Source organism: Aethalodelphis obliquidens, unplaced genomic scaffold (genome assembly GCF_003676395.1).
Source record: "Aethalodelphis obliquidens isolate GAN/ISIS:26980383/991018 unplaced genomic scaffold, ASM367639v1 scaffold16, whole genome shotgun sequence".
In the NCBI taxonomy this organism is placed as follows: domain Eukaryota; kingdom Metazoa; phylum Chordata; class Mammalia; order Artiodactyla; family Delphinidae; genus Aethalodelphis; species Aethalodelphis obliquidens.
The window spans coordinates 9,832,094-9,844,969 of NW_020837960.1; the positions used below are offsets into that span (position 1 = coordinate 9,832,094).

The following is a 12,876-nucleotide window of genomic DNA, read 5'->3' on the forward strand; positions in this document are numbered from 1 at the left end:
TAGGATCTGAAAGGGTAGATTGGGCCTCTACTACTAAAAAGTTGCCTGCCAGACCAAAAAATACGCGCTTTATCTCACTAAATAATAGGATATAATTAAAGATTTATGAGTTCAGACATGATAACAATGGAGTTTGGAGCTACACGTTAGTACATTTGATCCTGTAGAAATATGCGGAATAGACTAAAAGGGGAGTACCATAACAATTTGGTAAAAAAGTGGTGTGAGGACCTGATTTTAGGGAAGGAGGCATGGGAGAAAAATGGAAATAAAAAGCATCATATTGATCTGAAGAGTTTTCCAGAGGGATCATCTATAGCCTTGGCTACTGACTAGATGGGAAGAAGTGAAAGGAAAAATAAGAAAGAGTTCCAGGTCTTAGATGACTAAGTGGTGACATTATTAGAAGAAAGGTAAAAGTTCGGAAAAATCCTTAAAAACATTTTTAGAGAGTGGATAGGAGGGAGTTTCCCGGTGGCCTCGTGATTAGGACCTGGTACTTTCATTGCCATGGCCCGGGTTAAATCCCTGGTCACGGAACTGAGATCCTGCAAGCCGAGCGGCATGGCCAAAAATTAAAAATAAATAAATAAATAAAGAGAGCATAGGAGGTGATAGTCAATGAATTTCAATGTAAACCCAAAGATTATTTTTTTACATAGTAAGAAATATAAAATGGACCATATCATAAACTTTTATCATTACATAATTTTGGCAAATAATTTTAAGGAAATATAGATCAAGACACAGATGATTCTCTCTACCACAAATATGTTATTACATATTCTAAAAAATGAATAAGGATTTTTCTTTTTAATTTTAGCGTAAAAATAAGCTGAATTTAAAAAAAGAGAGAGAGAAGACGTGTAGCTTCTACTCCTAACTCCAGCCTTCACATCTTTGTTCACAGAAAAGGCAGGTCCAATCTGATTGAATTCAGGCAGGAGGTCCTAAAGACTCCCATCGCTGGGGTCTGGACCACAGAGGTTCTCATGGTGGCTTATTTGTGCCATTGCTGCCGAGGAGTTATCTACACAGAGAGGTGTGCCTGGCAGGCCAGATTTCTTTGCATCTTATGTGAGACGCTGAGGAATGATCTTCTCAGCTGCCTAAAACATTGGGTGAATATTTTATTAATTAAAATCATTTTTTAAAACATTCTAGAAGCATTATCTAATTTCGAAGTCTGTACATCTGAAAACAGCAAACTTCTTTCTTTTTTCAAAATTCTGGAATAGAAAAGTAATCATTAGAGGATATCAAAATCTCTCACTCTGGAGAGAGAAGAACAGAATAAGAAAACATGTTATTTTCCCAGTAATTTGCATTCAAATATCCATTCTCCTAATGACATATGAATGAGTGTTTTCCAGTTAAGGCTGAAACATATTGGAACCAATGGGAGATTTCTCACCCTCGAAGGCTGAAATATAATTATCATTCAAAAAAATACATTTGAGAATATTCATATAATTGTATTACTAACCAAAGGTGAGTCTTCATACACAATAAGTCCATCTTTAACAGAAGGCTGAAGAGTAAGGGTCTGGACCGTGGTGTCCCTAAAGTTAAACCAACACATTTTATAGTAAGTAAGGAAATAAACTGACATTTGATCACGAATAAAATATAACACAAGAGCATTTCTTTTTTCACCCCCATCCAGCTTTCCCTAAGATGAATAAAAAAGCAAATGAAATTCCAGTCAGCAATAGTATTTTGTTGATGTCAATATAAATTACAACGGTTTGGGAATTAATCCAAGTTTACAGATTATCCAGGTTTTTTACTTCTCTTTTTTCTTCCAGTAATTTCCCTTGTGACCATTTCACTCCTCAAAATAACTTCCTTAAGGTGAAAAGGAGAAATTTCAAAAACTATATTTGTATTTTATATACAATATTTAGATTCGTTAAAAATAATTTTGATGGTGAGTTTGGTGATGACTGGCATGCTGGCGTGGCCAATTATAGCAGGTCTGTGAATTACACTTTCTGGCCCAATCTGCCATCACTAGGTGCAAAAGCAAGACTGTCTCACCTCACTCCAGGAACCATGGGATTCTGAACATTTCTTCTAGGATTAGGGCAATCCATTTTACTTTCTTAATTCTACCTACTACTATTTATCTGACTCTCCTTTAGATCAGGATTTTCAAAAGTACTAATAGTGAGTTATCTTGATGTTATGCACCTCCACACATGATGAGATATGAAGTTCACATCACCTATGAATATTCTTGCCAAAAATGTGTGTATATAGGCTGTTGGTTATAGGTAGGTGCAGACATGTTTTAAGGAGATCGATTTCATATCTTCACCTTCTGCATATACTCTATCTAAAAAATAAAAAATCCTATGGCTATCCTGATCATGTCATACAGAGAATTAAATTACTTCCAAAATGTGAGTAGCATCTTTCTTTACAAGAGTTCAAACTTATCTTTTCAAACTACGCTACCACTTATTCAACGTACAATGTGAAGTTACCACCGTGTTGTTTTGAGTACCTTCTCTGTGTAAGATACTATCTGGAATGTGAACTTCAGACCCCAGTGCCATAATATACTTCTGAGACTTCTACCCAAATGCTAAACTTTATCACAATTATTAAAATATAAAATGTGATTCTATTAAAAAAAACCTAATAAATACTACATGACAATCACTGATAAAGCAAACTTAAGATATCACTCAAGTCATTTTTTGCCTTAGCAAAACAAATTTAATCAAAATCAGTTAATTGCATTGAAAGGCAGTTTGTGGAGGAGCGGAAAAAACCCTTTGGAGTCAGACCATACGGGATTCAAATTCTAGTTCTTGCCACTTATTAACTAGATGATTTTGAGTAAATAATAAAACCTACCCAGAAATATCACTGATAGAACGCTTGGGAAAGTATCTAGCACAATATATGGCAGATAGAAAGAGTAAAATGACATGCCAGCTTTATCTATTTGTTGTGATCATTACTGCTGCTGCTGTGACTAAAAGTTCCTTTCCTGTGTAACTTCTACTTGACCTTCAGGTTTTTAGCACAGATGATACTTCTTAGAAAGCCCCTGTGGACCCTTTTTAGACCAATTAGGTGGCTTTGCTGTATGTTCCCTTTGAGTCCTGGGTCACCCCTATTTCAGTCCTTACCACACTATATCGTAGTTGCTTATTTTTACTATCTGTCGTTCTACTCAGACTGTTAAGATTTCAGAGTGTAGACCATATCTACCTTATTCCTCATCCTGTCCCCAGCATCTAGGGGATGTCTGACTCACAGGATGAATTTAATAAATCTTTGTTGAATAAATGAATCCATGAATGAAATGAACAAAAATGTTAACAGTTAAAAGTGCAACATACAGTATATGGACTTCAAAATATATTGGATCATGGAACTCTTTTTTTTTTTTAGCAGAGAATCTGGAACTACAGAACCCACTTTAATAAACGTTGGGTTAGACTAAGGCTGACTCTAAGGTAAGGAATCTTCCTAATTCACTTATGAGTGTATATCAGAAGGTACAGTCATGTTGAGACGTACACTTGGGATTGACTAGTCAGGGGACGGAGGGGGAGATGGTCTACATCCATCATGGATTTCAAATTGAGTTGGATTTACACTTATTACTGTAGCAGGAAACTTCTGCATCAGAGTTCTCATTTACCAGGGCTTGAGCAAGTATGTTGGCAGTACGATTATTGACATTTACAATTTCTAGACTACCTGACCTTTTTTGCACCTAGGTTGAAAGGCTTCTCCCTCTAACTTGACTAAACAGTGATTGGTTTCTTCAATTTATTCCCTGGAGCTCTGGCCTATTGCCATTCCTGACCTCTGTTCCAAGCTCCCAGCCTCATACCGGCTCTCATGGGCCTGGTGCCTGTCTGGTGATCTACTGTTTGCTATAGCCTTAGCACTACACTTTATAAAGAATCCAACATTATTCTTTTATCTTCACTAACCTTCAAATTGAAATGTATCTAAAATAAAGCCTTGAGGGATGTTAAAGGAAAGTGAAAATATATTGTGACATGTATTGGTGATTATCAACTTTAGTATGAAGAAAATGTTTCTTATGCAATATAATGATATATAGTCACACATCCATTTTTTGTATCCCTGGGTCTCATAAATTTACTGTAGGATATACTTTATGCTCTAGTCTGCTAAATTTTTTTTAGGGTTTTAAACAAATAAGAACAGAGTTTAATGAATATCACTTAAATTCACTGTTAATATCCTGGCAATACAGAAGGGGGTAAGTGAGGAAGAGAAAGAGACGTGTTCACACAGATTTTTTACAGCAACATAGTGAATTTCACACCTCAGCTGTCATATATTTAATGGGCAACAACAGGACACCTCCCAGAACCAAAATGGAAAAAGGAACTCTTGTATCATTGTCAGTAGAAAGGAAATTCAGCCATTACCCTAATAATTAGAGTGCTTCATAGCAGATTAAGAACAGGAAATTCAAGCTGAATTCCAATTTTAAAAAGGCAAATGAAATTGTTCTATAACACTTGAATTCTGATAGCATACCATTTGCCAAATTAGATTTCTCAAAAGACTTTTGTGTTAGAAATAAAAACCATAGGTTTGAGAGAACAAGCGTAAATCAGATGATTCCCAAAAAGGACAACAAATGAGGATAAATACCAATGGGAATCATGGGTTTCAGTGGAGTAGGCTATGAGAAAGAGGAGCTTAAAGGACAAAAGTGGCTTTGTTCTATTCTTATTATTGGTCCTTTGTCTTATATATCAAAGGATTGCAAGGCTAGCAACATATGTAAAATTACATTCAACTTTTAAAAAATGGGTTGGCTTATATGTAAGTCCCTTATTATATAAGAGTAGAAAATAACCCACTGGGCTTCCCTGGTGGCACAGTGGTTGAGAGTCCGCCTGCCGATGCAGGGGACACGGGTTCGTGCCCCGGTCCGGGAAGATCCCACATGCTGCCGGAGCATCTGGGCCCATGAGCCATGGCCGCTGAGCCTGCGCGTCCGGAGCCTGTGCTCTGCAACGGGAGAGGCCACAACAGTGAGAGGCCCGCATACCTCACAAAAAAAAAAAAAAAAAAAAAGAAAATAACCCACTATCTTCTGATTAGTACTTCATACAACAAGTAAAAAGCTTGTTTTTCAAGGTATCTTACAATATTATAAACTTCAACTAAGTAAATGATCAGATAGCTATTGTCACAAGTAGCATGTGAATTGACTCGTAAAGACAATATAATGATTCTTTTTCAGAAAATATTTGATTAAAATCATTGCTTTGTATTTAGGAGCATCTTGGATCAAAAGATATTTATTCTCCACACAAATAAGCAACGACCCTAAGAGAATATTTTATTTGTTACAATTTCAATTCTATTATGATTTGTTCCTCTCAATAACAGCTTTGAAACATAAACTCATAAAAGTTGAAATAGACTCAACAATTTCAACAATACTGAGGAGAAGAAAACACATCTTAGTAACATTTCCTTAGCCTACAGTTTAATAAAGGGATGTCTTTCCAGTACATAACAGTTATCAGCAATGCTTGAGGAATTAATTAGAATGTTCAGCTAATTGCTGACATTTATGTTAGCACCAATTGTTCTCACTTCTTACTCTCTTACAAACTAAAGCAGTCCATCAATTAAAGCCTGTGTCAATAAAGGGGCTACTCAAAGAAATATGTGCTAAACTCTAGTCTTCTTTTAACTCTGTGATTTTAAAGTTTTTTTTTTAAGTTGGAGTTATTAATGTTTCAATAGTAATTTAAAATGATTCCAGATGCAATAAAAAGTAATTAGATTGAATAAAGACCAGATTTTTATTAAACTAAGGAAAGAAAATTGGCCTCTGGAGAGCAAGCACAATCCGTTCTCGCAATGTTGTGTATAAAGGTACATTAAGCTAATATCTTCGAATTTATTGAGGAGCAAAAGATCTCAAAATAGCAATGTTTACTCTGAGGATAATATTTTAGTAAGTTGCATTTAAATTGGTTTATGGTTAGCTGTCTTTTAGAAAAACAATAATAGTTAAACACAAGGGTGACGGAAGAAAAAAGACACACAAGAGTTTTAAATAGCTAATAGAAATCTTCTCTAACTTTGTAGCTCATTAAAATAGAGATGGCTACAGTAACAGTCCACTCATTATTATAAGCCAAGCATGAGAAAGGAAAAATAGAATATGGCACTTAGGAGGCACTTAACAAATATTTGCTCAATATTTTAAAAAGTGAGATGATTATAAAAATCATCTATAAAAATAGAATTAAACGGTAATTTTCACAAATAAGATACAACCATACCATTACTTGAGAAGTGCTGTTGAAGGATATTTTCAGGTGAAGAAGTCATGGAATAAACAAGAACATCACTTCCACAAGGCTTATTTTAAAGCAAGCAATGGAATAAAGATAAGATGTACTACTAATAATTATCACTAATAAAAGAGAGAGTGGTACTTAGACACAGGGGATGCAAACAAATTTGAGAATTAATTCAATTTGAGAATAAATTAATGTTTACAAATATTCTGGGCTCTCTGAACACTCCCTTCCTACCTTGCCTATGAAAGACATATTTATTTTGCCATGTTGGGGAAGAAACTTCCCTGAGTCCTCAAACAGAAACAGTCATTAATATAAGCAGTGTTGCCATACACTACAAAAAAAGGAAGACAAAAATTAACTATGATTATTGCAGTGTTAGTTGAAAACCAGCACTGGCCTAATTCTGAGTCCTCCTAGTTTGGTCAATCACTTAAGTTCTTTTTTTTTTAAGATTTTCCTTTTTTTTTTTTTTTTGATGTGGACCATTTTTAAAGTCTTCATTGAGTTTGTTACAATATTGCTTCTGTTTTATGTTTTGGTTTTTTGGCCGTGAGGCATGTGGGATCTTAGCTCCCTGACCAAGGATCGAACCCACAGCCCCTGCATTGGAAGGTGAAGTCTCAACCACTGAACTGCCAGGGAAGTCCCAATCACTTAAACTCTTGAAACCCAAGATGACTCATCTCTACAGAGGGAATCAAAATAGAACATATGAGGAAATACAGTAGAGTAAAAAGTAAGAAAGATAAAAGTGAGAGAGACATTATTATTATATGTGCTTTGAATGCTGTGAGGGAAAAGTCCTTTTAGTAAGATAAACAAAATATTTTTTCTGCCAAAGTGACTCCGGCTCTTAAAATACTTGTTTTGGAGGACAGATAGTTTATTTAGTTGTCAATCACTCATCACTATGTCCAGATGCATAAAATGCTAACAAACCAGAAAAGGAAGGAAGACATTAGGGGGATAGTATTTATGGAAGGAATTCTACTGTGGTGCAGCACTTTGCTCTCCAGAGGTAGGATCTTCTGGGAACAGCAGGTAGAAAATAGCCACAGCAAAACAGTCATCTGATGGAAGCTAAAATTTTCAAAATAGTTTTCAAAATCTACTTACCCTCCTTACCACATCTCCTAGCAATATAGTAATACTTATTAAAAAAGAAATTCCTCCAATATTCAAAGCCACGCTGATAATCAAATACTTTAACAAAATCTGAACATTTTATAAGTTGTCTAGTCTTTAAAAATAAATATACTAAGATAGAATATTAAACACAGGATCTTTTGTCTTTACTCTGAAAACTAGCTTTCTGGCTTGGTAAATTTTAGGGACTCAAAATGACCTAATTTCTTTGTAGGAACTTCATTTCCCCTTTACCAGACAAAAAAAGAAAAACAATATGCATGCCTCTTACTTAACTTTTCCTCTGACATTAAATAAGGCATTTTCTAAACAGTTTTTGAAAAGGAATAAAATGAGATGAAGATTAAAGTACAAAACTAAATGAGTGTACAAAGATGCACACACAGAAGAAACCAGAGTGTGAGGCGGGTGAATATTGTATCCACTGGATAAATCTTTATCAGAAAATATAGTATCGGGCTTCCCTGGTGGCACAGTGGTTAGGAGTCCACCTGCCGATGCAGGGGACACAGGTTCGTGCCCCGGTCCGGGAGTATTCCACATGCCGCGGAGCGGCTGGGCCCGTGAGCCATGGCCGGTGGGCCTGTGCGTCCAGAGCCTGTGCTCCGCAACGGGAGAGGCCACAGCAGTGAGAGGCCCACGTACCGCGAAAAGAAAAAGAAAATATAGTATCTAGTAATTTATATTTTTAAATGCCTCGTTAATTGGGTAACAATATAAAAGTTTGATAGAGTCAAAAATTAAGTGAATACATTTTCATATCAGGATATACCATAATTATTCATTCAATAAATATTTACTGGACATCTATTAATGGGCACTGCTTTAGATAAGATGGATAAGTATCTGTGAAAGTAAACATTCCTTCCTTTGCTGAGCTTAAATTCGTAATATATTTAAGTAAACTTATCTTACCATACTAATAATGTGCCACCTTTGACACAGCAGAAACTGGATCTTGCATGAAATTAAATATCAAAAGATATTTTACCACAGGCAATTCAAAATAAAGTTAAAATAAGTATTTTTGATCACTAAGACAAATGATAAACAGCCTTCGACTATTTTTTTTTTTTTTTTTTTGCGGTACGCGGGCCTCTCACTCTTCTTGCCTCTCCCGTTGCGGAGCACAGGCTCCGGACGCGCAGGCTCAGCGGCCATGGCTCACGGGCCCAGCCGCTCTGCGGCATGTGGGATCTTCCGGGACCAGGGCACGAACTCGCATCCCCTGCATCGGCAGGCGGACTCTCAACCACTGCGCCACCAGGGAAACCCAGCCTTCGACTATTTAAGTCAGAGGAGACCTAAGTCCACCAGCTCTCCATGAAACTGGTCAGGCATGCCTCTGTTGGTTAATAACCCAAAATACACCTCCTGTGCGATACTTACAGCTTAAAATTTACTATGTAAGTTGCATTTTGTATTACCATAATAGTATTTGGCATACTATAATCCATGAATTATTTTATCTTAATTTCTGGTTGTTCATCAACTTGAAACAATTCCCAGTTTTATTTATCACACTTGAACCACTTGAGTCAAACAGAAAACAGTATGTAAATAAGCATTCTATTTGGAGAACTCTTAACTTAAAGAAAATCGATGTTTAAGTTTTCTGTAATATACCTATTTTACTAAGTTTTTATGATAGGTGTTCTTAAAGGAAGACACTGCTGAATCGTAAGAAAAATAATATATATTGCTTTTAGCAACGGAAGTTAAAGAGTTCCATTTCAACCCCAGCCTATTTTCCAGTGTGATTTTAATGGCAGAGGAGAAGGAACAAACACCTCTGAGGAATCAGAGGGCAGAGGACAGAGCAGTCCTCTAGCACGTTTCTTCGCCATCTCCCGTTTTTTCCTTAAAATTTGATGGAGATTTTGAATGCCATTCCATAATGTCCCTAGCTGTTCCAATACAAACGTGTGTAAGACATCGTCAGGAAGACAGCAACAAAGAGCTGCTGTCTAGGACACCGGGGTGAGTGGAAGATGGCTGACACTGCTCAGCCAGTTCAGTCTCTGGCCGCTTTTTCTCTTCCGGTATCTAGCACGCTCCTTGAACCCCAAATGAAATAAATGAGTGGGTATGAAATGGCAAATGCTGTTTTCACTGCGTTATGAACTGTGTCAGGATAATCACTGTGGAGAGCCTCCCACGTGAGGCTGAGGCATTACGGGCAGCATTTTCTGACTGGAGCTGCTGGGCATCTCAACTACTGCACCTTTTCAAGATAGCAGCAGCTCAGGTCACCTTGGGACTTGAAAAGTTCTCCCGTCTCCCGGGCAAATCTCTTCTACTCTTTCAGGATGAAAATGAAGGTGTGGTCCATTTGTCCTGTTCTCTCACTTGAGTTTAGGTGTTATTGCTATTTATTCAAGGTTAGCCAGAGGATCTCGAAAACCTGAAAAAGAGTACTTAATACATAGATAAAACTTAAAATATAAAAGGCATGTTTATAGGTGCAAAAGGCTGGAAATAGGCTAGCATCCATCAGGGCTACTCAAAAGTCAACTTCTCAGGGAGGCCTTCTCCCTGGTCAACCTATGAAAATTATACACCTCACTCTGCCCCCCCCCCGCTTTATTTTCCCCATAGCACCTACCATCTGACAGACTACATTTTTTTTTTTTTTTTTTTGCGGTACGCGGGCCTCTCACTGTTGTGGCCTCTCCCGTTGCGGAGCACAGGCTCCGGACAGACTACATATTCTAATGATCTTGTTCTCTCTCACTAGCAACTAGAATATAAACACGAAGCCTGGGGTTTTTAGCTCTTTTGTTCCTGCTGCAGTCACTCATGCTAGAAAAGTGAGCAGCATCTACTAGGTGTTCAACAATGTTTGTTGAAATGGGTGCACTCCAGTCAGCTACTCCAGTCACGTACCCTAGGCTGCCCTGAGTTGCTGGTAATTCCTTAAGCACTGTGCCTAATTGTGTGCACTTTTCCTGGGAAGTTCTTTCTTCCCTTCTCCCCACTTTGCCTGACAAACTGTTAAGGCCCGTTCCTTAAAGGCTCAACTCAAATACTGCCTCCTCTTTGAAGCATTAAGTATTTCTCACGTCTATACTCCCAGTTGAACTACTGGCATTTTACACTCATGAAACATTTTAGTTGTTCAGGTAACCGCAGAACCAGCCCAAACTGGCCCTATCCTGTTTCTAACAAGTTACTGAATTACTTTTCAAAGACAGCAGAACAAAACTGCAAGTCATGCAGGCCAAGCATGCACAGAGGAGAAAATTTTGTCCTCAAGTAACACCTAGAACCAACATTTCTACCCACCCCCTCCCCCGGCCATGGAACCAAAGGACCAGGACATGACCAGAACCTGAACACAGGATCCCTTTCAGAGGCGAAGGGTCCATCGTCCAGGAAGACCCAGTGCTGAAGCCCCCTTTACCACACCTTACCACAAATGGCCACTTTCCAAAGCCCTCCAATCAGAACGTGCCCTGCCAGTGATTCTGCATACCAACCCTCCTCACCTAACTCATGAAGGTTTGACTGAACCCCAGACTGGGGAGACAGATTTGAGCCCTGGTATTGGCTTCTATGTGCATTGGGCAGAGAGCCCTTGCTCGGTAACATTTCTATGACTGTCCCCTCACTAGGCATACCATCTATAGACAAGAGGATATCATATATATATATATTTTTAATATACCTAGAGCCTGTCATCATGCCTTGTACCTTCTATGCATGTAATAAATGTTTGCATAAAGGATGAATAAACCCGTGAGTGTATTAACACCATATTATGTATTACCAATTTGTAAAGCAGATTATTAGGTATGAAGGGTTATAAAATGAATAATCCAGAGCTCCTGCTCTCAAGAAACTCACATGACAAGAGATATATAAGATACATGTAACTCACATGAGACTCCACGCTCCCGACGCAGGGGGCATGGGTTCAATCCCTGGTCAGGGAACTAAGATCCTGCATGCCAACCGGCACGGCCAAAATAAATAAATAAATATAAAATGAAAATAACTTACATCAGAATGTGATAAGGGCTATAATAGAAATTAAAACAAAGTTCAATGTGTACACAGAGGAGAAGGCAATTAATTCTGACTGAAGAAAACAGGATCTTGATGATTAAATTTGATTTTAACTGGCAGAGATGGGTGGAAGGTGCTTCCAGATAGAGGAATAGGAAAACACGTCGAAGTTTGGAGATACGAGAGTAGTTTGGGGAAGAACCGAGCATGTCTAGAACATAGCTGCATGGAGGGGAGTAGAGCTGGATAGGTGGGGTGAGTCGGAGTGCACACTCTTCTTAAATATCGTGTGCTAAGAGTCTGACTTTCATCTCATGGGAATGGAGGACCAATCATCTATCCATTTCAGAGAGAGAATTCTCTAAATGGGTGTCTCAAAGATGGATGGGAAGGAACAGACATTGCATTTATTCATTTGCTTAACAAATCTTATCAAACATCTTCCATATTCCAGAAATCATGCTGGAGGAGGCAGTTCAAAGAAATGTCCCTGCCCATAGGGAGAGAACACTGTCTAGCCAGGAAGACAGAGGTGGAAACACGTGATTGTGATAAAGAATGACGTGTATAATAGCAGAGCCTACTCTAGGTCAGTGGCTCTAAATGTACCATTAATAAAATGTTTTTAAGAAGATACATTCTAAAGTACACCAAAATAGAAACAACAACTGAGCTAAAGATGAAAAACAATACCTTAAAAACACTTTAAAATTTTATTTGTTAATAATACAAAAGAACCCCTTTTTGTTCTCATTAAAAATTAAAGAAGGATATTTTAAAAAGAATAATGTGATTAATACATTTTATTACTTGTGTGATTTAAAGGTCCAGTCCTAAATTGAGTTTATTTCAATACTTATTATAGCTGAAAAAGAGCTCACAAAGACTCGTAGCTCCAAACAGAAGTGCAATATTGACTGCAGTCCCTATAGCTCAACATGCATTTTCCAATCTCATCTATCAAAACAAAGGTTTTCGTTACAGTTAGGCTTGGGAATTTCCATCTTTCCTGATGTCACTGTTTTTGCAAACTAATCACACAGTGTCACGTTTTATATATATTTTGAACGAATAGGTTCAAAACTCATTGAAACTCTTCATTTGTAGGAAATTGTATTTTAAATTGTTTTAGTGTGCAGACATGAGACATTTTAGGAGTACTACGATCTATTTCTACTTCTGACACCAAATATGTGGGTTTTCCACACCCGACAATTCTCTAGAGACCCTACAGTCATCTTATGAGACTCTCTTATCATTCTGGAGATTCCAAGGGTCTTAGAACTGAAGACGAAGACCAAATATTTTAACAAAAGATACCCTTATAACACAGGAAATTACAAGCGTTTTAGAAGCTCTTGTGCTGGGAAAGGGAATGAAGACCAAA

General features: G+C 37.5%; 1 protein-coding gene across 3 annotated transcripts in view; it reads right to left on the reverse strand.

Moving 5' to 3' along the window:
• The window catches only part of VWA8 (von Willebrand factor A domain containing 8), a 359,206-nt gene that overhangs the window by 153,503 nt on the left and 192,827 nt on the right, over nt 1–12,876 (reverse strand). For all 3 annotated transcript variants that reach the window (XM_027116169.1, XM_027116168.1, XM_027116171.1), the window contains exon 22: nt 1,487–1,562. In XM_027116169.1, the coding sequence (XP_026971970.1) occupies nt 1,487–1,562 (76 nt within the window). The remainder of the gene's footprint in view (nt 1–1,486; nt 1,563–12,876) is intronic.